The 26756-nt window shown below is 55.0% G+C and overlaps 1 protein-coding gene across 2 annotated transcripts; it reads right to left on the reverse strand.

Moving 5' to 3' along the window:
• Nucleotides 1-299: 299 nt before the first annotated feature.
• Nucleotides 300-9351, reverse strand: SERPINH1 (serpin family H member 1). 2 transcript variants are annotated; one of them, XM_027580102.2, is made up of 6 exons: nucleotides 9116-9351; nucleotides 7544-7587; nucleotides 4450-5114; nucleotides 3955-4053; nucleotides 3616-3848; nucleotides 300-1307 (listed from the first exon to the last, which is right to left on the reverse strand). In XM_027580102.2, exons 3-6 carry the CDS (start codon nucleotides 5069-5071, stop codon nucleotides 1005-1007), a joined length of 1257 nt encoding a protein of 418 aa, XP_027435903.1. In that variant the 5' UTR covers nucleotides 5072-5114; nucleotides 7544-7587; nucleotides 9116-9351; the 3' UTR covers nucleotides 300-1004. The 2 variants fall into 2 exon arrangements, with proteins under 2 accessions (XP_027435903.1, XP_027435904.1); XM_027580103.2 differs by lacking the exon at nucleotides 7544-7587 and having other exon boundaries at nucleotides 9116-9350.
• Nucleotides 9352-26756: the final 17405 nt, after the last annotated feature.

Raw genomic sequence — 26756 nt, forward strand, 5'->3', positions numbered from 1 at the left:
AGCTTGTAGTCTGGCCCTGGATATGGACGAGGTCAGCTTCAAGTGGAAAGCTAGGGGGTTACAGACTGCACAGCCAGCGTTCGAGTCTGCAACGCCCTGGGCTCCAGGCCCAGCACTTCCATTCCATCCCTGCAGCCACGTGTCCAGGGTAGCCAGAACCAAATTTCCTGAGTCGGTATGGACCAGGCCTGCAGTCACCTGCCGGCACTTCAGGGCCCGACGTGGGCCCTGGCTCCACAGCAGGAGCCCTTGTCCCCTGGGAATCTCTGATCCAGTCACCCTCCGTGCTCCAAAAAAACTTCACTGGAAAAGTTTTATTGAAAAAAAAAAAATTGTACAAATAAGTCCTTGGTTTGACAGCAACAAAGGCTCATTTCCCCCCTGCCCTCCCCACCTTTGAAAATCTACAAAAGGAGAAAAAAAAAGTTCATCCCCATGATGCCTGACCAGAGTCTGCCCACGAGCGCCCCCATGAGCTAGTTCCTGATCCCCCTCTCTGGGGCCAGGGCCATCATGGAGGTGCCTGGGCCAGGGGCTGCAGCACCTCATTTTAGAGTTGACGGGAATTGGGAGAGGACTGGAATAGAGCTGGAGAGAGGGCTGAGGTGATGGTAGGGTCAGGGAAAGAGGGCCCCCATTCCACAGGGCTGGGCTGAGCCCCCCTAGCTCGATTCCATCTCACAGATGAGAAAGCACTTGGCCATAAATATGAACACTGATTGAGGCAGGCTTAATCCCAGGACTCTGAGGGCAGAGACACAACGACTGCCCCAGGTCCCACAGAATGTGGGGTGTGTGGGCTCACCATCATGATATCTGGGGGCCCACGTCCAAGCAGAGTGAATTTTGCCTGGGAAGATCTGCTCAGACACACAGGAAGCCTGCTCTGTTTCCCCACCCCCACCCCATGGAACATCCAAGGCCGGTACCTCAGCTCCCCCCCATAGCACCCATGTGTCTCAGGAGACTTCGGCTGCCTCCTGCCATCCCATGACCCTGGGGCCCTACAGCTCGTCTCGCATCTTGTCACCCTTGGGCCGGACCAGGCGCCCAATGAACAGCAGGGAGCCGCTCTGGGTGTCTCGTACCAGGAAGATGAAGGGGTGGTCAGCATAGAAGAGCTTAGGGCTACGCAGCTCCTCACGCCCATAGATGTCCTGGTCGAAGGGGTTGCCCTCCGTGTCCCACTCGAAGGCGGTGGCATGGAACACGCTGGCCAGGTACAGGTCCTTCTTGCCTGACATGCGTGACAGGTCGGCCTTGTTCTTGTCGATGGCTTCGGTCAGACCCAGCCCAGCCAGGTGTTTCTGTGGGACCAAGGGGGTTGCCAGGTGAGGCCACGACGGGCAAGGCTCCTAGACCCTCACCCTCTGCTCACACAACCCATCACCTCCTACCCCGTCTGTTCCCCTCCCGGTCCCCTTATGTGTGCTAGACGTGATGTGGGCCCTTCGGACCACTGCCTCCTCACTTTCATGACAACCCTCCAAGAGCTTCTAATCGCCACTTCATAGATGAGGAAACTGAGGCTTGGGGAAAAGGCAGAATTTATCCCTGGTCCTGCTGAGCAATCTGGGTCAGTGCTTCTCAAAGTACGGGTTGTGGGCAGCCAGTTTGGGCACCACCTGGGAGCTTACAGGAAACACACATTTCCTGACCCACTCCCTCCCAGAGCCACTGAATCACAATCTCTGGGAGTGGACCCGGGAACCTTCTTTAACAAAATCTCTAGGTGATTCTTGGCACACTCAAAATGTGAGAAAGACTAACCTAAGGACAGCTATGACCATATAACCTTGGGGCCAAAACCTGTCCAGAGTGATATATGCCTGGGATTTGCTTCAAAATAATCTGACGGGGGAGGAATGGGTGTGTACAGGTGAATCCTTATTGGTCATGAGTTAATGATGGTTGAAGCAGGGTGATGGATACATGAGGGCTCATTACGCTGATCTCTCTATTTTTAATATATTTTTATATATTTCCGTAATAAAAAATTAAAACACAGCCCCACAAACATGCAGCCCCCTCAACACACACTTTCCATGGCTCTGCAAAGGCCCTGGAAGCCAAGTACAAGCTCTTTCACACATGAGCTATGCTTGCACCTCAGCCTCACCCCTTAGCATGCCTCACCCTGCTCCCCATCCAATAGCCTCAATGAACCACCGGCACCCACAACGGTGTCTCGATGGCCTACCTGCATCCTGGTGGGGTGCTTTAACCACCCCATCTTCCGGGAAGCCTTCCCTCTCCCCAAGACTGCAGCCCTGCCTCCCTGCGGCTCAGCACCAGAGCCTCTCTCTGTTTCAGTGTCTGGGCCTGTCTATCTCCTGCCCCTGGCTCAGAGCTCTCCCAGGGCAGGGCCCGGGGCCCACACCCTCCCTGGCTCTCAGTGAGGAAGACGCAGCCGTGGAGGACTGCCATCTGAGTCACCGGCAGCCCCGGAGTTCAGGCTTCTGCAGAACAGCCCACCTCCCCAGCAGGGCCAAACAGGCACCTGATCCGGGGTCCTGAGGGTCAGGGGTTCCTGAGACAGCGATTCCAGTCCCAGTGACCGTGACCCTATACGAGTCACACACACCACATTTCCCAACTCAGTGTCCCCCCTGGTCTGGTGTGTCCACCCAGGGTTCCAGGAAGACACGGGAGAAAAAAGGGGACAATGGAGTCAGAGAGCAGAGACTGCAGGAGGAGGAGCTGGGAGGGCCTGGGACGGGCCCAGGACACAGGGATGGCGCCCGTCTGGAAAGCGCAGCTCAACCCGCACAAGTGCCACGAGCCTGTGATGTGGAGCCCACACCCCATTTCATCTCAAGCTTTCTGTCCACGGCGGCAGCAGTGAGTCTGAGTCAATTCTGTGAGGAAGAAGCCTGGCAAGGAACCCTTTCTGGCATCCAAGGCAGGAAAGAGATAAAAGCTTCCCCTTTGGAGCAGGTACAAAAGTCTCTCCTGACTGACAAGAAGGCCACCCTGAGTTTTCACCCTGAGGACTAACTACAGCCCCACCACTGACTAGCCAGGGTGGCCTCAGCAAGCCCCGGCTTCGAGAGACCCAGGGTGGTCATGAGGGGAAAATACTACTGAGCACATGGATTCGGGTTCCAGTCATGGCTAGTGCCGCACGGCTGACGGCCATTGTTGCTCTTACTGCTGCATGGGGGTCGACCGTTGGCTCGAACAGCCCCCCGCTGGGGGCACCTCAGACTCTCCGAGGCGGCACAGCACAGGATCAGGGCGCGGCCTGGTGCCAGACCCCTGAGCTACCGTCTGTGTGACTCTGGATAAGCTGTTTAACCTTCCCGAGACTCCGTTTCCTCATCTGTGAAGAGCTTGATAGTCCCACCTAACAGCTGTTTTGAGCATTAGAAGTTTAATATACGTGAAGTGCTCAGAAGAGTGTCTAGCATACAGCAGGCGCCCAGTTGTATTCAGCTACTATTGTCATCATCGTGTTCCCAAGGGCAGGTCCCATTGGACCTCCTCCCCGAGCAGTGCCCAGTCCTGCCTGGACACCCACAGAGACTCAAGACAGACCTGCTGAGCTGACGAATGGGTGCCCCAAGCAACCCTCTCCTCCAGGCCCTGCAGCCCCCGAATGGGGCCCCCCCTCACCTGCAGGTCGTGGGTCACCTCCACCACACCCTTGGGCAGGGAGATGGCAACAGCCGCCTTCTGCATCTTCCCCATCCAGGTCTTCAGCTGCTCCTTGGTCAGCAGCTTCTCCAGGCGCTCCAGGGGCTCCACGTGGTGCGGCATGAGGATAATGAGGCTGGAGAGCTTGTGGGCCAGGGGCATCTCCACGATCTGCAGCTTCTCCTTCTCGTCGTCATAGTAGTTGTAGAGGCCTGGGAGGAGAGCAGAGAGGCCGCTGGGCATGCTGGGCTGGGAGCAGGCCAGGGCCCAAGCACCCCCACAACCCCAGCTCAGCACACGGCTCCGCAGGGCACCCACCTGTGCGGTGCATCATCGTAACACCCACAGTATAGGAACGGGTCACCATGAAGCCTCGGTTGTCCACCATCTTATGGTGGAACTTCTCGTCCCAGTGTGCTGTAGTGGGAAGCAGAACACAGGGTCAGAAACAGGCCCCCCTCTTGGGACACATACCCCCAACTGCACTCCCTGGATTTCTCTCTCTGCCACAGGCCTTCGTTCCAGTCTTTGGGGTTCAGCTGCAGCCCACCTCCCCTCTGAGCACCCAGCCCCCAGAGTACATGCTCCCAGCTTTGGGGGACCGGGGTGCTGGCCCCAGGACATGCTGCCGGAAGCGAGGGCTCTCTACAGTCAGGGCCTGGATCTTTCCACTTGACAGGGAATTCCTTCCGAAGGAGGACCCCCAGCTCAGCCACCGCTGCGTCCGCCCTCCGCCCTGACACCTGTCAGGCATTTAGGCAACACGTGCTGAGCGGCAGCCCCACCCCGGCCGCCCCTCCCCTCCGGACTCACGCTTGAAGAACATGGCATTGACCAGCAGCGCGCCATCCGTCCGCTCCACGTCCTTGGTGACCTCGGGCAGCTTGCCGTCGGTGGTCTGCGCCGCCCACTCATTGATGGACTGCAGGGCGCTGCGCTTGTCGCGGAAGTTGATCTTGGAGTGCTCGCAGTTGTAGTGCTGTTTGCTACTGCGCACGAAGTCCTCGGCGAAGCTCACGGAGCTGGGCCCGTACAGGCGGCTGCCCAGCTTCCAGGTCACGTTGCGCGCTGTGCTGTTGCTGAGCGCCCGCAGCAGCTCGCCCAGGCCCGCGTGCACCTCCTCGTCGCGCAGCTGCTCGGCGCTCAGCACCGCCTTGGCCTGGGATGCCGTGGCGGCCTTGCCCCCCAGCGACACAAGCCCCAGGGACGAGGCCACCACCACGGGCGACAGCAGGATGTTCTCCACCGCCTGGTCCTTGGCCATGGCCTGGTACAGGCTGAAGGCCAGGCCGGCACTGCGCTCAGCCAGCGTGGCCGCTTTGGGGCTCAGCTTTTCTGCTGTACCGGGTGCCGCCGCGGCCGCCGGCTTCTTCACCTCGGCGGCCAGGGCCACGGCCAGGAGGCAGCAGGTGCTGATGAGCAGGAGGAAGCGCATGGCAGGGAGGCGGATTGGACGCACCACGGAGGACCTGTGAGGGCTGCAGACAGGGCGGCCCTGAAACCCTGGGGGTTCCTCCCCGACGACCATCCCCAGCCTACTGGCAGCCACCAAGTCCCCTGCAGATGGGAGCCAGAGAGCCCTGAGCTCTGGGGAACCCAGCCCTAACTCAGAGCTGCCCAGATCCGAGGTCTTAGTCGGCCCGCTCTCTCTGAGGCCTTCTCTGAGCTCCTTATCCAAAACAGGGTTTCAGGCAAGTCACCACCTCCTCCCTATTGATTTCTTACACTGAACTGACAACACTGAGTCTCATGCGTTTATTATGCATTATCTCCATGCCTAACTAGTCTGTGACCTCCAAGAGGACAGGAAATCTAGCCAGTCTGGTTTCCCCGTATATCTCCAGTGCCTAGCACACAATAGGCTTCAGCTGTTCCTGAATGAACAGAAACCAGGGCCGTTTGGCCAGACTTAGGGTCCTCAGTTCGCATAAAAATTAGCTCTCATCTCATACCACCCCGGCTCCCTTTTCCAGTAGAAAAAAGTGGCAGATGGACTGAGGGTCTGCATGAAGCACAGCTGCCTGGGCAAAGGATGTCCTGTCAGGACAGGCTGAAGGCCGGCTTCTCCCCCACCCCATGCCTTTCCTTCTGCCCTGGGATGTTAATGAGTCACCGGTTAGCTCACTCATTAAGTGGGGGAGACCAGATGCTCCATTCTGCCGCCCCACGGGTGACCTTGAGTGTGTATCCCCTCCTCTCTTGGCCTCGGTCCCCATTTTCCAAGCTGTTGGGGGCCTAGGTCTTCATGCCCAAGGCCTTGTCCTAGCAGGGACAGGCCTGCCCAGCTCTCCCCAGTCCCTGGCGTGAAGGGGAAATCCCAGGACACAAGTTGAGTGGGGGGTAGATTTCCTGAGAAGAAGGATACTGGAGGAGGGGTAAGTCACAGCTCAGTGGAGCAATGACACCCCCTCCCCTTCACCGGAGGCTGGCCAGATATGTGTCCGCAGGAAGCTGGGTCCACCTCACATTCCATTCTGCCCTCCCATCTGACAGTTGCTGCCACCCAGGCCCTCTGCTCTAGGGCTTCAGGGTGGCCCTCAAAACCCCTCCCAAACCACAGTGGTAGCAGTGGCCCCTAAAACAAGCCTCCCTCCCCTCCCTGGGGCCTCCAGTCAGGACAGTCTCTCCCCATAGGATACTTCCCCCGCTACTTTCATGCAGGACAGAAGGGGAGATGACCGGGCAAAGGGAAGGGTTGGAAGGACTCTGGTAGAGGCTGGGATCCCACTGTTCTGGCAGATCCCATCTCATGGTCCTCAAGAAAGTCTGAAAATTCAGAATCCTGGTGGAAGACTCTCGGGACTTCGGCCTGCCTGCGGGAGCACCGGGTTTCTGGGAAGACCCCACTGCTACAGCTACCCTGCGAACCCAGGCAGGTCCCCCCCCTCCCTGGGCTGCCACCTCTTTGAAGGTGCAGCGTAAAGGGGAAGCAAAGGACACATGGGGAGAGGGGGGGAGAGGAGGAGGCAAGGCACAGAGAGACCTGTACCCTACCCAGAGTCCAGACTGGGGAGGTGATATATCCCAGGGCCCAGGCCGCCTTCCTCCCAGCCCTAGCTCCTTCCCCACCAGGCCTGGAGCCTCAAAGGCAGAATGACCATAGGATTATTGTACAAACAAGGGTACCTAAGAAAATGAAATGGAGCGCTACTAATTATTATGCCAGGACAACAGGCATATGGCCGCTCTATTCAAAGGTCACCTCTAGTTCATACAGCTGATGCCAGAGCACAGACCCCGGGCAGAGGCCACTAGCAGCCCCCTGGGAAAGTCAAGGAGCCTAGCTCACAGCCCTGCCACGCGGCAGGCACCATCTTGACAGCCCCCACCCACAGCCAACCAGAACTTCAAAGGACTGGGAGGGGCCTTGCAAGAAAGCTCCAAATGACTAGTTTGGGATTCCTCTGGCAGCCACACAGCTGTGCTCCCACTCCCGCTCCCGCTCCGCTCTAGGTGACGTGGCAGGCTGGAAACAGAATTATCTCCATCCGCCGGCAGAGGGGGGCTTCCAGCCTGGGAGGCAGGAGGCCCGGGTTCAGGTCCCAGGGGGTGCCCCAGGGCCTCCCTGGCCTTGGCTTTGAGTCTGCCCATCTGGCTCTGCAGGGAGATGCGTGGCTGTGGAGAGAGCCGCCCTGTTAACCCGGCAGCAGTCACAGAGGAAGACAAGTCACGGCAAGCAAGGCAGCCTCCCGCAGCCCAGAGAAATCCCAGCCCTGAGGCCACGGTTAGACGATTCACAGTCCCACAAAGGACACGAAAAATAGAGGCTCAGAGAGCCGAGGCCTGTGCCCACAGCTAGCCAGACTCAGCTGAGACTGGATCCCGGGTTTCTGTAAGAGAGGAAGGTAAGCAAATTCTCGGGGGTCCACCAGAGAGGATCTCAAACACTTGAGGGAGTCTAAAGTACCTTGAAACTGCCTCAGAGGGAGGTCAATGCCTGCCTTTTTCATTCTGAAAGAAAACAGAAGGGTGAGGAGAGTGGGATAGGGCAGCGCTGGGGTGGGTGGTGGTGAGGTGGGGCCTGGAAGGCCCGCACCCCGAACGGGACTGGCTACACTGCCCGTGGCACAAAGGAAGGCTTACCCAGTCCCAGATCCACAGGGACTTTGGAGGCTGTCCACCTCACTGTGCAGTGGGAGCAACTGAGGCCAGAGGGGAGAAGGGAGCCACCCCAGGTCCCACACGATCTGTGGGGGTTGGGCCTCCCCGCCCAGGGCTCCTTCCTCCCAGAAGCACCCACAGAGCCCCTGAGGAAGCCTGGATGGGGTCTCCTGTTACACAGGGAGTAAAAAAAAAAAAAAAAAAAAAAAAAAAATTTCTGCAGGGAATCCCGGTGACCAGAGACAAAAGGAGTGGCTCTCCGGAGGCCTCAGGAAGGGGGGATGGGCAGATGAACCATCTGAGGATAGGAGGGTGTGGTACCAGCCAGAGACTTCCAGGGAACCAAGGCCCCCTCATTTTCCTCTGGCCTCCAGCCTCCATCCGGGCCCTAGAGCCCAGAGGGACCTGCTGGAAACCGGGAAGAGGAGGGGCCGGGCCTCCTGGCCATGCTGGAAGTGGTTTCATTCTTCCTCCACTCCAGCCACCTCAGGAATGTCCCTGGGCTGGGGGCAGGGTACCCTGGCCTTTGGAAGTAGTAGCCTTAACCCTGCAGTTACTCCAAGAACCAGGCAGCAGTGGACAGAGTTAAGAGTGGGTGACTCAAAGCCTTCTAGTCAGCTAACCCTCTGCTCTTGTGTCAGGGGGTAAGAACCCTGCTGATTCCTCACCCCCTTTCTGGAGGGAGGTAGGGGAGATGGTGCTGGTCAAGTTACTCCTTCAGCTGCCAACACATGCAGGCTGCTGATCAGAAGCGGAGCCACCGTTGGTGACTCCTCCCAAACTGTAGGGACCCCAAGACACCCCCCGCCCGGTGAAAAGCCTAGACTATTTCACCTCCTTTCCTACCACCCTACCTTCAGGAGGCTCAGATGCACCCCTCCCCCACCCCCACCAAGCCCGTCCGGAGACTGGTCCACCCACCCCTGCTGTCCCCTGGGCCCCAGCCCCAGAGGCGGAGGCGCCCTTAACTCCAAAGCTGGCCTGGCTTCCTACCCCTACTGGAAAGGGCCCCAGACCCCATCTCCTCCCTTCTGGTTCCTGCACAGGGGCGAGTCTCGGCATCCTGGCTCCCAGCCCCACTGTTTCCTCTCTGCCATCACCACCCCTGCCCCATACTTCTGTGGAATCCCGCACTTTTTCCGAGCCTTCCAGTGCCCGACTCCCCGCCCCGCCCTAGCCCTACAGGCTCACTCAGCCATCACCATCCACCCCCAGGCTCCCGATCCCAAACGCTCCAACGACTCCCAAGGTGCCAGGGACTCCGGTTTGCGGGCTCTGGGTTGGACCCCAACCCCTCCCCCCAGGGCCTCCCGCCCCCTCTCACTCGCCGGAGCACCCCCACAGCGCCCGCAGCGCGCCGGCCGGCCCCCTCCCTCACCTGGGCCGGGCAGGCTGGCGCCGGACGAGAGTCCCACTGGAGCCGCGGACGGATTCCACTCTCCGCCGCTCCCGGCTCCCCAGGTCTATATATGGCGTTCCCCTCCTCCCGCCCGTCCCGAGAAACTTCTGGAAAGTTGGAAAAGCTTCCGGAGGGCGCCCCGGTTCCGCCAAAAAAACCCAAAGACCTCCCCCAGACCGCCCCGGCTCCCGCCCCTCCCTCTGCGGGCTCTCACCCGGCCCCTGGGTCCTACTGCCCCCCACACCGGGCGGGGCGCTGGGAGCCCCCGCAGAGAGGCCGGGCGCTAGGGCCTGCACGACCGGCACAGCGCGCTGGTGTTCTTGGACTCGCCCGACACTGCGGAGACTCCGGACCTCCCAGGTCCTGGAAATGGGGACCCGGCGGGGGGGGGGGGGCGGAGGGGGCGGAGTTCGGACCGCTGAGCTGGAGGGGACACTGAGCTCCAGGGTCCAGCTCCCCGGAGAGGAGCACCCTCCTCCCCACAAGGCTGCTTACCCCTTCCAGCAGCCTTTCCCTTTGCAGGGGCTCTGCCCCGAGGCGATCCACTCCCCCCCCCCCCGTTTTAGAGCGGAAACTTAATTAGGTCCCCTGACACACCCCCTCCTCAGTCAGGGTCCCTCTCCTTTGTCTTAGGGGAGGTGGTCAGAAATTGAGAGGCAGCATCTTTCTCCATCCGCAGCTTATCCTGAACGCCTTGGAGGAGCTGGACCTCAGTGACTGCCCTGAGGGGAAAAGGGATCCTAACCTAACCAATACCTGACCATAACTCTGGAAAGTCGTGATAGAGGCGGTGACTCCGGGAACGTCGTGGTTTGGCTAGGTCTGGAGGGGTGCACAGGAAGGATAACCCTGGCCGTCCACTAAGTAATACGTTGTATGATCCTAAGCAAGTTACTTTCCTTTTCTAGGCCGTAGTTCCTTCTTTGGCTGTGAAATGTGGTGCTGTCATTCCTTGCTTCCTTACCCTCTTCCCTGGTCTGTATGTCTGTCTCCCTCTCTCCTTGGTTATCCCTGCCCTCTACCTGTCTGGGTCCCCTCCCAGGGCTCCAGGGCTCACTATCAGACCCTCTCACCCCACCCTCCTACAACTGATAGTCCCTTGAGCTCTAAGCTAAGCTGGGTATTCAGGTCTGTTCCAGGTGCTAAAGACGCAGCTGAGAACAGGACAAAGTCCCTGCCCTCAAGGATGTACAGTATGAGGAGGAAATGTGCATGTTAGTAGGGAACTCAAGAAGGCAGAAGATGATTTAGGACATGCCCCTACCTCCCACAAGTCTTCTAATAGTGAAATGATGGATAACAGACTGGCACAGTATGGAAGGGAGGGACAGGGTAGAGAGACACTTCATTCACTCATTCGTTCAACCAATCAGTAAGCTGTGCTGAGTGTCTTCTTTCTTCCAAGTGCATCCTTGGCTCTTGGGGATCAAATGAATCCCAGCACCCAGTGGATGAATCATCTGGGTCCCCAGCAGTAGGGGTGGGGGGTGACTAACTGTGAAGTCTGGGTTAGGTGCTGCTACTTCAAGTCTGATTACAAGGACGGTGGGAAATCTTCGATTCCAAGAGCTTCAGACTCTTTGAGTCAAGGTCAAAGAGGTGGAGAGGACTTGAATCCAAAAGCGACCATCATAGAAGCTGATATCTTCCTTGAATCCCCATAGAATCTGAATCTCCATCTAGAGAACCGTAGAGTGGTAAATCTCAGAGTCAGAGAATCTTAGAAGAGAAGGAGCAGGGGCTCTGGGCTGCAAGGCTTCTCAGAGGTCATGGATTCCTGTGTGCAGCCCCAGGCAGAAGCCTCTCTGCAGTATCCCAAAGGCAAGTGCACAGCGTCTTCTAGAACAGGGAGTTCAAGTCCCACAGAGGCAGCCCAGTATTCTTTCTTAGGACAGGTCCGATCATTAACAAAATTGTTCCTCTTTAGTGTGGTGTCCATCTCTTTGGAGTGGCTGTCCTGGTTTTCACGTGCTTCTTCCTGCCTCGACTGTGTATTGCTTTTAAGGATATGTCCTTGCTATCCAAGGAAACCACCTGGGTCACAGGCCATAACCCACCCTCTACCCCATCCCCACGCCTAGCTTGGTGCTCACAGGGTAATCAGCCCGTGAACGAAGAGTCCATCAAAACTGGTGGAATAAAGGAAAGGTCTTGGTTTCCAGTGGGTCCAGATGTCAAAAGCCCACAGAGATTTCCTTTCCTCCACACTGTTCCATTTCTTAGCTCTCTGAGGCCTCACCAACACTTTCGGAGTAAGCAGAATGCTATGACTCTCAGTGCCGGCCCTGAGGGGTAAGGGTCAACTGAGGCTCCTGCTGCTGGATAAACCCAGAATCCTAGAAGGTCAGAGTAGAAAGGACTAATGCCCTCCATTTAGAGAGAGAGAAGCTGAGGCCTGAGGAGAAGGCTAGGTCTGAAGACCAAACTGGGTCAGAAGCCTCCACTATGGCATTATTTCTGTGTCATCACCCTATAGTGTCACTGAGTGTCTCTGGAGACCTGGGCCGCCTTCTCTCTAGGAGTCCCCAGTACCCAGCACAGCGCAGGCCCAGAGGAGGAACTTGGTAAGCCCCACCAGAGAGCCAGTGGTGGGTAGCATCTGAATGAGTCTGTGGGGCTCCAGGCACTGCCTCCCTGAAGAAAGACAACGGCTCCTTTAAATTTCCAAGATCAGCAAAAAAATGTCAAGAGCCTTTGTCACATTATTCTTAGCTCCGAGCCCAGCCCAGGCCCAGCTGTGGCCCTTCCCCCACACTTCGAGGCTGCACATTCTGGAAAAAGCAATCTTTCTGGAGGGAGGAAAGACTGAATTGCAGAGAGACTCTCCAGCATTTCAGGTCTGGATTCCTCCAGTGCCTTGGCTCCCTGAAGGAGCTGTTCCTGCCCTCCGCCCCATCCCATCCCCAAGAGGGATGGAAAGTTGCCCAAGGGCACACAGCAGGTCTGAGGTAGAGCTGGGCCAGAACCCAGGTGCTGGACCCCCAGCTCTCTTTCCCCCAAACCACCTTCTGATTGACCCAGCCAGATCGGCAGACCCCGTTTTACCAGAGATTACAGAAGCAGCTTTCTTTGGCTCCCGTGGCTGGATTCATGCTGTCCTTGCCCTGTAGAATCCTAGCACAAAAACTAACGTATCACTTAACTGCTCAGCATACCCGTATTTCATATTTTCAGAGTAAGTAAGAATGTCACCAGTTTATTTTCTTTTTAAGTATGATCCACACCCAGCGTGGAGCCCAGTGTGGGGTTTGAACTCACGGCCCTGAGATCAAGACCTGAGTTGAGATCAAGAGTTGGAGGTTTAACCCACTAAGCCACCCAGGCGCCCCAGAATGTTGCCATTTTAAACTGGAGGAAACTGAGGTCAGGGAGGCTCAGTGGAGTGTTTAAGGGCATACATGGAGCTGCATTCAGCACAGGGATTTGAACTAGGTCGGTTTGTCCAAAGGAAGGTAGGGAAAGGGAAGGACTGAGAAATGGCGTTTATGGGTCACTTTGCTACGGCTGGCCGTGCTGGGCACCTAAACCGTATCTCACTCTTAATTATAGGACGCTAATTGGAAGGAAGTGTAATCCCTTTCTCCTTTTCACATGGGATAAAAAGGGCAAAGAAAGGCTCAGCTAAACAGTCCAGGGCAGAACCTCTTCCTCAGAGTAGGGCCAGGGCTATCTCAGGCTGCGCTTTGAGATGCTGTCCGGAAGCCAAGAATATGCTCGCAGCCCAAAGCATGAGTCAGGGAAAACGCAACTTCTGCAATCTCTGATTTTCTCTGTGGAGCGTGGGGCCTTCCGATGAAAGGGCTGTCCTGTAAGCTGCCACGTCCGAGGGTGGGAGGCCCCGTGTGGGGCTGGGGGTGGGCGGGCACAGGGTTTCTCCCCTCCTCCTCCCAGAGCCGGCTGCCCCACCTCCCCTCCACCCCCGCCCCCCGCAGCGCTGGTGCGGAGGGAAGTCACACGGGCCGTCCAGTTACTTCACTCACACGTCTGACACGACACCCAGGAGACATATGCGCACTGACACATGACGCTGCACATGCACGTGTCTGTCCACACGCTGTGGCCCCTTCCTGCAGTCCACGCACACACGTGGCTGCGTATTCCCTAGCAACACAAATGCACCGCGCGGAGCACACGTGCCTCATAGGAACCTGTGTACAGGGGGACAGGGGAAAGGGCACAGCCAGGAGATCTGGGGTTCTACTCTCATCCCTTCACCCCTTATCAGCTGTGAAGTACTGGGGAAGTCACTTCCCTCTCTGAGCTTCCATTTGTAAAATGAGAGGCTGTGACTCCTCCTTGCACCCCACTCCCTGCTGGCAGCCGGTTGTTCACCCTGCCTTCACCTCAGAACCTGCAGGCTTGGGGCGCCTGGGGAGCTCAGTCCGTTAAGCGTCTGCCTTCAGCTCAGGTCATGATCCCAGGGTCCTGGGATCCAGCCGCATCCGGCTCCCTGCTCAGCGGGGAGTCTGCTTCTCCCTCTCCTCCCCCCCCCACCTCCTTAATGCTTGAGTGGTCTCTCTCTCTCTCTCTCACTCTCTCTTAAATAAATAAAATCTTTTTAAAAAAAAATCTGCAGGTCTTTCTTGAGCATCTACCACGCGTGGGGTGCCCCAAACCCTAGGAGGCTAGGATATAGTTCCCATTGGGAAGTGGAAGGAGCCGGGTGCAGCACACAGGCACAGGGCTCCTGAGCCCAGCCCAGGGCTCCATTCACCAGCTCTCCAGTGGTCCCTGGAGAAAGTCCAAGCCCCTTCATTGCCCTCACTGCCCTAGCATCAGGCATGCCAGTTTGCAAAGGCAGGTCCTTGGTGCCCCCAGGGCAGAGATGTTCTGCCTTCTTAGGGTCAGAGCAAGAGAGGAGGCTCTTAAGAAGGCTCAGCTTTAGGGAATGGGGCAGCACATTGTACTTTGGGTGGATTGGTAGCTCCCTCCCTTCTCCCGGCCTCCCCCTCCCAGGCCTCCTCTGGCAACTCCATGGAAATGGCTCCAGCTGCCTGCAAGGCCAAGAGGCCAAGAGGGCTGGTAGGCTGGTAGATGCTTGTTAAATATTGTCTGGTATCTACCAGGGTATGGGTTAGGGTACAGGTTAGGGTTAGGGTACGGGTTAGGGTTAGGGTTAGGGTATGGGTTAGGGTACGGGTTAGGGTACAGGTTAGGGTATGGGTTAGGGTATGGGTTAGGGTACGGGTTAGGGTATGGGTTAGGGTACAGGTTAGGGTACGGGTTAGGGTACGGGTTAGGGTACTATATAGTGATGTCCAACTCAGCCACAGGGCTGCCCTCCCTTTCTCACCATCTATCTCTGACACCCAGGAAAGGAACCCTGAATCCTGACCACCCTACACACCCCCAGCCCTAATCTGATTCAGCCCAGGGTGGCCTCCCCAGTGTTATGAGTCCAAGAAGCCCTGGTTTGGAGGTCTGCTATATTTTAGCCTCGTGCCCATGATCTAGGTCCCCCCACCCCCCCGCCAAACTTGTAATGATCCTCTTGAAGATAATGAGAAGTACAGATGAAACAAGGAATTGGAGAGCACTCATGCTCTGCTCATCTCTTCATCATTGCCTGGTCCAGTCCTACCTAGCCACTCCTGCTCTGTCCTCTGAACACTGTCCTGTCGGTTCCACTCACACCTGTCCTTGCACACATACATGAGGATCCCAAAGGGCTGTGAGTGTCATGGTGACTGCCCTGGGGAGGCACAGGCAGAGGATGGCAGCCTGGCAGAAGGGGGAAGAACCCAGCCTGAGAGTCAGGAAGTCTGGGTGCCACTAGCCACTAGTCACTGAGTGACCTTGGAAAGTTGCTGCAAGTCCCTGTGCCTCAGTTTCCTCATCTGTAACATGGGGGATTTGAACAGGATCTAGAAGGATCTGAGGGATTGCATTTTAAACAGGAAGAAGGGTTCTGGCAGGAGAAGCAATGGGCACAGCCTTTCCAGAAGGCACTTTGCAATGGGAGCTTTAAAGACATGTTACTGAATAATTCCCTGCAACGTTGTTTGTAATAGCAAAAATTGGAAACAGCCCCTCTATTGGTAGGGAGTGGGAATACCAAGAAGCTGGGAAAAACAAAAAGTAGGAGGTTCTTTATGTCCTGATCCTGATATGGAAGAGGAAAGTGAAGGAGAATGTGTAGGGTACACTGCTGCCTTTCAGATCTGCACACAGCATCCCTGCAGGTGGGTGAGAAGCTTGTAACATGCCTCCCTGCAGGGGAAGGGCCGGAGGGAAGGGAGAAAGGGAGGGGTGAGACTTATTTTTGGACTGCTGCTGACCGAGAACAGCTCTGGTTTGAACTGCAGTCCAACTTATATGCGGATGGGTTTTTTTTTTAAATAAATACTGTACAATACTGTAAATGAATTTTTCTTCCTTATGATTTTCTTCAAAACATTTTCTTTTCTCTAGCTTTATTGTAAGAATACAGTGTATAATACATATAACATCCATAATATGTGTTAGCTGACTTTATCTTATCAGTAAGGCTTCTGATCAACAGTAGGCTGTTAGTAGTGAAGTTTTGAGGGAGTCCAAAGTTATTCATGGATTTTTTTGACTGTGTAGGGGGTCAGCACCCCTAACCCCTGTGTTGTTCAAGGGTGAACTCTATAGGAATGCATTACTTATTCACACATTTTTTTCTTTTTTAAATCAGCTTTTTGGAATTTAGCCTAAGGAAATTATTTTTGAAAATATGAGCCGAGGTACATGTACAAGGATGCACATTACAGCCTCGTTTGTAAGGGCCAAAAATTGGAGACAGTATCAGTATGGGATGGACTCTTGGCGGCCATCATAAAGGGGGGAGCTATTTTAATCCTCAAGCAGAGAAAGACAGCTCAGTGGATTTGGTGGACAAAAAATAGAGCAGCTTATAAAACAGCATATTTATGAAAACTCTCTGTGCAGAGGCACAGATGTGTGGAAGTATGTTCACATTTCACCGAGAAGTCCACTCTTGGTATTAGATGATTTCCACTTAATTTTTAGAATATTTCTGCTGTTCAAAGTTGTTTTATTTACTTTTTTTATTTTTAAGGATTTTATTTTTTTAGGGTAACGTCTATACTCAACGTGGGGCTCAAACTTACAACCCCGAGATCCAGAATCGCATGCTCTACTGATTGAGCCAGCCAGGTGCCCCTGAAGTCATTTTATTTTTTTCAATGAATGTGTGTTAATAAAAATATATAAAGAAATGTGTATAATACTCATAGAAAAAGACCAGAAGGAAAACTCTTCAATGGTTTATTACTGTTTATCTTTGGAGATGGAAATATACATTATTTCTATTTTCTCCTCTCTGCTTCTCTGAAATTTTTCAATAGCATATATCACTTCTATAATCAGTTTTTCAAAAAGTCAATATAGTGAATAGGATAGAAACATCCAGTGGGAGGTCAAGCCAAGCCTGAAGGCCACATCTGAGTTGGGGGTGGGAAAGTGCAGGCCAATGGGGCCTGGGGCTCAGGGTCCCTAATTGCAGCTCTGGGGAGGTTGGGAGGCTGGGGCTCGAGCTCTTCTGGCCAGGCCTGGCATTTTCCATGCCTGCAAGCCTGCTGGCTTTAGGCCTCAGGCTAAAATGAGCTAGATCCTGACAGTATTTCATGGGAAGCCGCCAGGGCAGGCAGGCAGGGAAGGTCCCGACAAAGGTCACCATGTGAGGGGTCAGGAGTATGTGTGGGTAAAGCTGCAGAAGATGGCCAGCCAGGGGTCTCCCAGGAGCTTGGGGCTGGGGAACTTGGAGCTTCCTCCTGAAGACAATTTAGCAGGGAACAGACAACGTCCCATTGGTGTTTTTAAAGATTTTATTTATTTATTTTAGAGAGTGGGGGAGCAGGGAGGAGCAGAGGAACAAACAGACTCTGCTCTGAGCCCGGAGCCCACGACCCTGAGATTGTGACCTGAGCCAAAACCAAGAGTCAGGTGCTTAACCAACTGAGCCACCCAGGTGCCCACCCCCCACCTTTTTTTTTTTTAAGATTTTATTTATTAATTTATTTGAGAGAGAGAGAGAGAAGGAGGTGTTTTTTTTTTTATTTAAAGATTTTATTTAGTTATTTGTTTGACAGAGACACAGCGAGAGAGGGAACACAAGCAGGGGGAGAGGGAGAGGGAGAGGGAGAAGCAGGCCTCCCACGGAGCAGGGAGCCCGATGCAGGGCTCCATGCAGGGCTCGATCCCCGGACCCTGGGATCATGACCTGAGCCGAAGGCAAACGCTTAAGGACTGAGCCACCCAGGCGCCCCGAGAAGGAGGTGTTTTTAAAGTAGTTCTCTGCCTGCTGAGTGGAGAGTGATAGAGGCCAGGGGGAGAATGTCACAACAGCCCAGAGCTAGATGCTAATGCCTGCACCTGGATAGGAACCATCGGACTACAGAGGTCCTGGTGGTAGACTGAGCATGGAAGGGCCAGCAGCAGGAGGAAGGAGGACCCTGGGGTGTGCAGCCTGGGGGAATGGGTGGCCCATGGTCCCCTTCCTGAGATGGGCGCTGGGAGGGAAGGTGTTGTCTGTAGCTTGGAGACATCTGGGAGGCTGTAGCCTCCATTAGTCTGGCACTCGCGAAAGAAGGCCAAGCTGCAGAGGACGATTTGGGAGTCAGGGCACAGGAGAGTAAGGGACACCATGGGATGGAAGGTGTGGGTGAGGGCAGGTACCGAGCGAGAGAAGAACTGAGCCCAGGGAGAAACAGGCCCACTCCAGGCAGAGGGGGCACCCCTGCCACCGTCAGGAAGGAGAATCAGAGTGGGGTTGGCAGGGCCACCGGTGAGGCCGAGGGGGGGGATGGGGGTACGGGAAGAAGGCCATGCTGGATGCGGTGGGGAGATACTGCCCTCGTCCCCTCCTCCGTCGCCGAGAATGCCGAGGGAGGACCCGGCGGCGGTGATTCCACGGTGGGTGGGCTGGGTCTGGGCCTGGATCTGTACACTCGGCCGGACCCCATTGGCTGGCGGGCGGGAGCTGGCGCAGAGACAGGCCCCGCTGATGCAACGTGGGCCTATCGTTGCAGGCCCCGCTGAGGGGGTGCAGCTGTGCAGGCCGCTGCCCAGAGGTTCCAGCAGGGAGGGGGGACCGCCTCCCGGGGGCAGCGCAGCCCGGCTCCAAGGCTGTCTGCTCTGCGTCTGCTCTGACTCACGAGGGAAACACGCCTTTCATGGAAGCACCCAGAGCCCTCAGCCCCGGTGCGTGGGCGTGAGGGTGCGTGTGGGCACGCGGGGGGCGGGGGGCGCGAACCATGCGCACGCTCAGCCGGCCCTCTCAAGCTCAGCATTCCTGAGGCCAGACCGGAAGCGGGAGAAGGGGGGTGGGGGAGGGGCTGGGCACCTGCAGAGCCCAGGCTGGGCGTCCGGTCCTGGGTTTCCCTCTGTGCTCAGCCTCTGACTCTGTATATGACTTTGGGCAAATCCCTCATCCCTCTGAGCCATCTCTTTAGCTGGGACAGAGAGTTGTGGAAAAGAACTCGGAGATTGGGGCTGGAGCGGGAATGGGGTCACTAGGGGGCACAGCTGACCAGTCTGAGCCCCCAAACCAGGCACAGAGGAAAGGAAAGTGGCACTTATGATGCCCACTGTGTGTGCATTCTTAAGTCCCATAACCCTGCTGTGAGGTAGGCATTTTTCATTCCCACTTTGTAGATGGGGAAACTGAGACCCAAACAGCCCAGGAATGATAGAACCTGGATTTGAAGCCAGGTTTCCCTGCTTGAGGTCTGGGGTTCTGTCCACTGCAGCACCTGGGCCGTACCTGAGGGCATCAGGAGGCTGACGCTGGCATCACTGATGGCCAGAACTCACAGTTGCTCAAATCGTGGACACTTTCTGTCCTTAAGCAATGAGCCTCACATGGGATGCTCAGCGGTATGACAGAGGAGAGCAGGGAGAAGGCATTAGAACCCAAAAGTACCTCACCCCATGCAGGGATGAGGGGCAGGGAAGACTTCCTGGAGGAGACTGTCTGGGGTTGAGAAGGCGCTCACAGCAAGCACAGAAATCTTGGGGAGGGTGAGGAAAGTGAGGTGCTCTCCTCACTTGCACAATTAATGGCAACACCCAAACCCACAGTAATCAAGGTAAGTAATATTTTCAAAAATCAAAAGCAACACGCGAAAAATAGCCATGATGAACAAAATATCAAAATTTTAAATAAAGCCAGGAACCAGGCCAACTTCATGAGTGTCCAACCTCTGCAGTCTCCCAGGGCCCCACACTTGGTTAAATGTTCTGCTGTTTCCATCTTGAAATTCTGAATGATTTTTGAGGAAGGGGCCCCAAACATCACATAGCCTGTCCTGGGCGAGATCAGTAAAACAGTACTGTGTCAAGCCGTATTGGAGCCTGAGCCAAAAGAGAAAAAATGTTTAAGATTTTGGTATATTTTTCATCGTGGATATCTTTTCACATTAACTTTGATTTTTTTTTAAAGATTTAATTTATTTCTTTGGCAGAGAGAGACACACGAGAGAGGGAACAACTGAGCCACCCAGGAGCCCCAATTTGCAATATTTTTAATAACAGTTTTTTTTAAAAATCAAAGTGAGGGGCGCCTGGGTGGCTCAGTCGTTAAGCGTCTGCCTTTGGCTCGGGTCGTGATCCCAGGGTCCTGGGAGCGAGCCCCACATCAGGCTCCCTGCTCCGCAGGAAGCCTGCTTCTCTCTCTCCCTCTTCCCCTGTTTGTGTTCCCTCTCTCACTGTGTCTCTCTCTGTCAAATAAAGTCTTTAAAAAATATATATTGCAAATGTTATTTCTTTTGATTACTGAGGTTTTTGATGCCCCTTTTAATTTGCACCCAGCTGAGTGCCTCCTGGCCTCCCCCTAGTCCCAGCCCCGAGAGAAGTTGAGGAAGGGCAGCTGGGGCAGATGGAGCAGCAGGGCAGTGGCCAGAAGCCGGCCTGGCTAGCAGAACTAGCCTGTGAGGAGGTTTTGGCAAGGTTGGGGGGCAGGTGAGCCACGGAGTCCTTGCAAGAGAGGCACCTGGAGGTCTCCCCGCCCTCCAATCACTGTCCAGAGCCTCAGTGCCCTATCTGGGAAGTGAGAACAAGGGTTCCTTTCAACAGCCCCTCTTCCAGGTTGTTCTGAGGGGCAAAAGGAAAAAAAAAAAGTTGCTCTGTAATGGGAAAGTGCACAGGCAAGTTCTGTGTTGGGTGCCACACTGCTCCCACAGGCACGTGCACACAACCATCTCCCCTCCCCCCCCCATGCCTTGGCCTTTCTCACCCTTGGGCCCTCCATTCTGCTTTCTCACAGCCTCCCAAAGCCTCTCCCTTCCCTCGCCCTCAGCGTGCACTGGACAGGGAGCATATTAAGGCTTTCCTTCCTTCCTTCCTTCCTTCTTTCTTTTATGGAACAAATATTTATTGAGAACCCACTGTGCACCGGATACTGTTCTAGGTGAACAAAACAAGGCCTTTGCTCTCAAGGAGCCTCACAATGCAGCCTGGGGGAGACAGGCTATGATTAAGAATCAACTGTGATAACTTCAGGTAATGATAAGGGCTCCGAAGAACTGAAAGCAGGTGGGGGGGCGGGGGGGGGGCGGCTAGGCTGAGACCTGAAAGATAAGCTGCATTTGTATCCTGTGGCTGTGGTAACAAGTTACCAGGAACTCAGTGGCTCACTACAATATAAGTTCTAGACGTCAGAAGACTAAAATGGCTTGGCAGGGCTGTGTACTTTCCGGGGCCCTCTAGGGGCAAATCTGTTTCCTGCCCTTTCGAGCTCCTGGAGGCCGCCTGCATTGCTTGACCTGTGGCCCCTTCCTCCATCTGCAAAGGCAGCCGTGCAACAGTGCCCTGTCTCCCCTCTCTCTGCCCCCTGTTGTGCTATCGCACCTCTTTCTCTGACTTGAAGCCCTCTCCTCACTTCCTCCTACAAGGACCCTTGTGGTTGTGTTGGGCCACCAGGGTAATCTCCCTATCTTAAGATCTGTAATTGCATCACCTCTACCATGTAAATGAACATATCCAAAATTAGGACACAGACATCTTTGGGGGGCCATTATTCTGCCTACCACAGAAGCCAAACCTGTGAAGGCCTTCGAGGGGAGGGTAGCAAGCACCCCAAGCAGAGGGAACTGCATATGCAAAGTCCTCAAGGCTAGGCAGGTTCTCAGAATAGCAAGAAGGTTACCCTTCTAGAAAGTCATGTTCCAGTTAGCTTGATTTTAATCAACTTTATCCATGGGGCCAATCTCACCTCTATAAATGAATGTGATGTTCTCCAGGAACCCTAAGCATCCAGGACAACCCTCCCCTTGGCACTTAAGGTCATCTCCTCCAACTCCCCAACTTCTAGCTGGCCAACAATTCACATGCTTAGAATGAGAGCCCTGGATGTTTGAAGAAGGGGCCTGCCTGGGCAGCCACCTAGAGCTGGAGACCAAACTGATTCTGGTCAAGGAGTGGGCCCAGCCCCTGGTACCTACACATAATCCTGCTCTTTCTTCCCCCCTGAAGGCCAGGGTTGTGTGGCTAAGGGAAGATGGGAATAGGAAAGCCTAGACCTCCAGCAGCGGCAATGGCCTTCAATGGCCACATTGTTAGCTCTGGACTGTGGCAGGGAGGGCGCCAGGGTCTGGCTGAATGAGGCATCTGTGATCTCTAGGTCAGGGGTTCTCCTGGGATATACCTCCCACCACCCACCTCTGCCTGTATAGTTGGCTTCCTTAGCATCCTTTGTACTGTCCCACAGGGACCACGGCTGCCTCCCTGTGCCTGTTGGATGGTGGTCTTTCCTGTTAGAACTGAAGCTCTGCGAAAGCCAGAAGCTGTCTGTCTTGAGTGCACCGAGGCCAGGTCCCAGCCCAGGGCTTGGCTCAGAGAAGTTGTTCCATAAATGTATGGAAGGAGGGAAGGAGAGAAGGAAGGAAGGAAGGGAGGGAGGAAGGAAGGAAGGGAGGGAGGAGAGACTGTTGCCATCCTTGCTTCGTCTGATCGCCTCTTCCCTGGACCACTGCACCAGCTTCTTCATTAGTTTCCCCGCCTCTGGCCTCTCCTCCACACTGTTTCAGGGGGTGATGCTAACATTCTGTCTAGTTAAAACCCTCCAGAAGCTCCCTGAAACCCTCAAGATCCAGCCAAGCCATTGCCAGCCTCACTAGGCATTCACCCACCGATTCTCCTCCCGGCTCCTGCACTACCCCCTGAGCACACCAAATACCTCCCAGCCTGTGTGCCCTTGCATTTGTGGGTTCCTAAGCCCAGGATGCCCTTCCTCCTCTTCTCCCCCCCTGGGTGACTTCTACTCATGGTTCAGGAGACAAGCTCCTCCAGGAAACCTGCCTGACTACCCCCAGCCTCTGCTGGGTTCCCATAGCCTCCCCAACTCCACTCTGGGCTTCCCGCCATCTCAGCACCAATTCTGTCTCCTTCTCCAGACCCTGAGCTCCTCAAAGGCAGGCACTGAGTCTGACCCATGTTTTTGTCCTAGCCAGGGCCCTGGACGCGGTCAGGCACAGAGCAAATGCTCAGCACAGGTATAAGCTCAACCCCCAGACAGTGGGAGGCCTGAGGCCTGACTACTGGGCACTTCTGCCCTCTGGTGGCCATTTTGGGTCACTGCGCTCTTCTGTGTCCTATTTATGAGCTTCGCTAGGGTAATGGACTGGCTCCTAGAACAGCGGTTTTCAGAATGTGCCGCCAGGGGGCGCCCGGGTGGCCGAGTCGGTTGGGCGTCTGCCTTCTGCTCAGGTCGTGATCTCCGGATGATCTTGGCATCCTGGGATCCTGGGATCGTGCCCCGCGTCTTGCCCCACGTCGCGTGGGGCTCCCCGCTCAGCGGGAAGTCTGCTTCTTCCTCTCCCTCTGCCCCTGCACCCCGCTCTCTCTGTCTCTGTCTCTAATAAATAAATAAAACCTTAAAAAAAAAAAAAGAATGTGGCCTCAGGACCACACCATCAGCATCACCTTGGAACTTGTTAGAAGTGAAAATTCTGGGGCGCCTGGCTGGCTCAGTTAGTGGAGCATGAGACTCTTGATCTCAGAGTCTTGAGTTCAAGCCCCATGTTGGGCATAAAGCGTACTTAAGGAAAAAAAATGAAAATTCTTGGACTCCACCCCAGACCTATGAATCAGAAACTCTGGGGGTGGGGCCTAGAAATCTGTTTTAACAAACCCTCCAGGGGATTCTGATGCAAGCTAGTTTGACAACCTGCCTCCCAGGAGCCCCAGGCAATGGAGGAGACAACAGGACCCACCTGGTGGACTTCCGGCTAAAACACAGGACTCCCAGTTAAAAGTGAATCTCAGATAACAACGAAGGATTTTTATTGCGACTATTGCACCAGACACATTTATACTAAAACGTTGTTTATCTGAAATTCACCTTTAACTGGGTTTCCTTTCTTCCCCCCTTCTAAATCTGTCAGTCTTAAGCAAAGAACTCTTCTCTTGGTTTAATGCTCTGGTGTCACCATCTTGAAATTTTTTTTTAAGATTTTATTTATTTATTTGAGAGAGCGAGCGCACGAGAGAGAACATGAGCAGGAGAGAGGGGCAGAAGGAGAGGGAGAAGCAGGTTCCCTGCTGAGCAGGGAGCCCCATGCGGAGCTCAATCCCAGAACCCTAGGAGTCCAGAGCCAAGGGCAGCTGCTTAACCGACTGAGCCACCCAGGCGCCCCATCCATCTTGCAGTTCTTAATAATTTTTGGACATGGAGCCCTGCATTTTCATTTTGCACAAGTATTCAGTCATAGTAAGGACCCTCGCAAAGCCTTATCCAGAACCAGGGCCGAGAGCTCAAAGACGGGAGGGGTCTGACCTCCAGCAGCTGAGCCACGCCTCTTAAGTTTTTCCAGATACCCTGTCTTCCACATCCCCCCTTGCTCCCCTGCCAGATGGGTCCAACCTTCATTTCCTCTCCCCAGAGTGCACTGTGTCTCCTCACTGTCTTGCTGTCCCCATCCTTACCCCTTCTCTTCCCCCTTCCACTCAATGCTGCCATGTCACCCTCCTGCTCAAAACTTTTCTCGGGGGGTCTTCTTACCACTTCTTAGCCCCCTGCCATTACAGAGCACTGAGCTGGGCACTTTGCCTCCTCATTTCCTGTGTTCCATGCAGGAATCCCACCTCTGGCCGAGGCCTTGGGGTGGGGGCGCTGTGGGCAGGACCTGCTGTAGCCTTGACTGGAAGGCTGAGTATCATCTCCAGCTGGTGCACATCAGGAGAGCCGCTGCCCGGGACAGCGAGAGGAACAGGTAGAGAGGCTCCGGAATGATTTATTGAGCACCTCCTATGTGCCTGGCACTGTCCTGGGTAGAGGGCACGAGGACGAAAGCAGATATGAGCTCCACCTTCAATGTAATGACTTCATGGGTCCTGCCGGCTTTGATCCCAGGTTTATGCCCTAAAATGAGAGCCCTAATCAAACCGTAGAAGATGCTGACGTTTTTATTTTTAATTTTTCAGAGGCAAGCAGGAAGTTGTTCTACTCTTTCTTGTAGATCTGATTCAAAATTACACTAGAGGGAGTGGGCCGGAAGCAGAGAAGAAACAAGATTGACATGACCTGATTATCGCTGCAGAGGGACTGTGCGTGATGGGGGTTTATTTTACTAACCTGCCTAATTTTAGGTACATCATCCACATGTGTATTTATTAATTTTTTCTTTGGCAAGGCAGAAGGAGAGGGAGAGAGGGAATCTTAAGCAGGCTCCACACCCAGTGCAGAGCCTGTCACGGGGCTTGATCCCACAACCCCAAGACTGTGACCTGAGCCAAAATCAAGAGTCAGACACGCAACTGACTGAGCCACTCAGGTGCCCCGCGCACGTTTATTTTTTTCAACACAGTTCAAAGTAATATTAAAACACCAAAATCTTTCCAGTCTAGAATTGAGACCCTTCTTTCAGGCTAGGCTTGAAACTGGAAACCTGGAGAGCATGCTGCTCTCCCTCCATGGTCATCTCTGGCTCCCTATGGCCCCTCTAGAGTGGAGTGCAGAGTGGGAGAGAGGGCAGAAAAGGCCCTCCTTGCCTGACACGATTGTAACCTGGCCTGGGGACCCTCTGGCCATGGTGGATGTCCCAAGTTATCTTAACTCATGGGATTCTCCTGGAGATTTTTCAGGAAAACTCCTCCTCTGGGGACCTCTCACCTAGATTTCCCCTGATAAAGCAGGGCCTCCTCTGGTTTGCCACTTCCCTGTCAGTCTCCAGCTGTCCCCACTCTGTTGGGATCTCCTCACCACCCCCAAATTGGTCCTCAGGCAGCGGGACACCAGCTTAGGCAGGCAGGCCCTCATTTTCCCCTGGAAAATCAGGCATCCTCTGTCTGGTCTACCCAGGCAGTGGGCCGTTCCCAGCAAGCCCCCCCCCCCCCCCCCCCGCCCCGGCTCTGCTGCCACACACACAGCCCCTTGCTGTTAGACTGTGCAGTGTGTGAGAGCCCTTCTGGTCCCAGTGTCTCCCGGAGTGAGGCTCATAGGTCAAGCTCTCTGAACAGTGCTCTGGAAGCCCTCCTCACTTGGCTTAAAGGAGGGAAGAGAAGCAGAGCAGAATGACAACTCTCTCTTAAACAGCCCCTGTACCACGGGTGGGTGATGGCTGGAGGCTGGCAGGACAGGTCTGGGAGCACTCCCTCTGCTGGGCCTGCAGGATGGGCTGACACTCCATTTAGGACTCTGGGTGCTGGGGCCCTCTTGTCCACAGCTTTTAGAGCCCCTGGTGAGACACAAGCAGTAGGACGAGCCTTATTCCCACCCCACCCTGTCACATGACTAGAGAACCCCTGACTCAGAGAGTTGCCAGAGGCTCCTTCATCACCTGGATTTGCCTGGCAAAAACTTGCTCCTCTGCAGGCCTCCACACAAACTCTGCCTCCTCCAGGATGACCTCCCTGATTGCCCCATGGAGCACACTGAGACTCTCCTCCCTCGTGCTCCCACCGTACCTTGTTCTCTCCTCCTACAAGAACTGTTCTAGTTCCTGCATTTTTTGAAATGTCTTGTGTCATGTCTCCCCATCAGATTTTGAGTTTCTTGAAGAATCCCTGGATGGCTTCTGGTTTGTCACTGGGTCCCTGTTATCCAGCACAAAGGCTGCGGGACACAAAGAAGTACTAAAGCAGGAACAGCAATGATGACAGCCTCCACTGAGTGCTAACTCTGTACCAGGCCCTGGGGCGAGCTTCGTGGTACATTATCACCTTAATCCTGGTAGAGTCTTATGTGGCAGGTACTGTTATCCCTGTTGTACAGATGAGAAAACTGAGGCTCAGAAGGTGAAACCACTGGCTTGAAGGCAGGAGAGCTGGGATTTGACCCAAGTCCTCCTGAGTGCGGGGCCCCTTGTGCTGAGTTGGGGCTCAGCCATGCTTGATAGGCACCTGGACGGGGGCAGGGATGGGTGGGCCCCCTTAGGTCAGACTGATGGCCTCAGACCCCACCACACTAGGACTCTGTGCTTTCTTGGGGGTCACAGGATATGCAGAGAGTCAGGGGATATAGAAGGGTCAAGACAGGTGTGGGAGCTGCTGACTTCTGAGGCCAGTGCAAGGTCAAGTCAAGATGTAAATGGACCTGTCACTTCTTGCCAGCGTTGATGAACCTCATTTCCTTAATCCCTTAAGCCCTGCTCCAGCCCTTAAACAGATCCCAGGGGCTGACAGCCAAGGCCCCAGCTCA

The sequence above is a fragment of the Zalophus californianus genome, chromosome 11, assembly GCF_009762305.2.
Source record: "Zalophus californianus isolate mZalCal1 chromosome 11, mZalCal1.pri.v2, whole genome shotgun sequence".
Taxonomy (NCBI): domain Eukaryota; kingdom Metazoa; phylum Chordata; class Mammalia; order Carnivora; family Otariidae; genus Zalophus; species Zalophus californianus.

Excerpts from the sequence above, each read along its gene's own strand:
- SERPINH1 (XM_027580102.2), bottom strand. The coding sequence starts at position 5,071 with ATGCGCTTCCTCCTGCTCATCAGCACCTGCTGCCTCCTGGCCGTGGCC. Across the intron at positions 4,054-4,449 it reads CAATGCCATGTTCTTCAAGC|CACACTGGGACGAGAAGTTC; the intron begins GTGAGTCCGGAG and ends TTCCCACTACAG. Across the intron at positions 3,849-3,954 it reads TACGATGATGCACCGCACAG|GCCTCTACAACTACTATGAC; the intron begins GTGGGTGCCCTG and ends CTCTCCTCCCAG.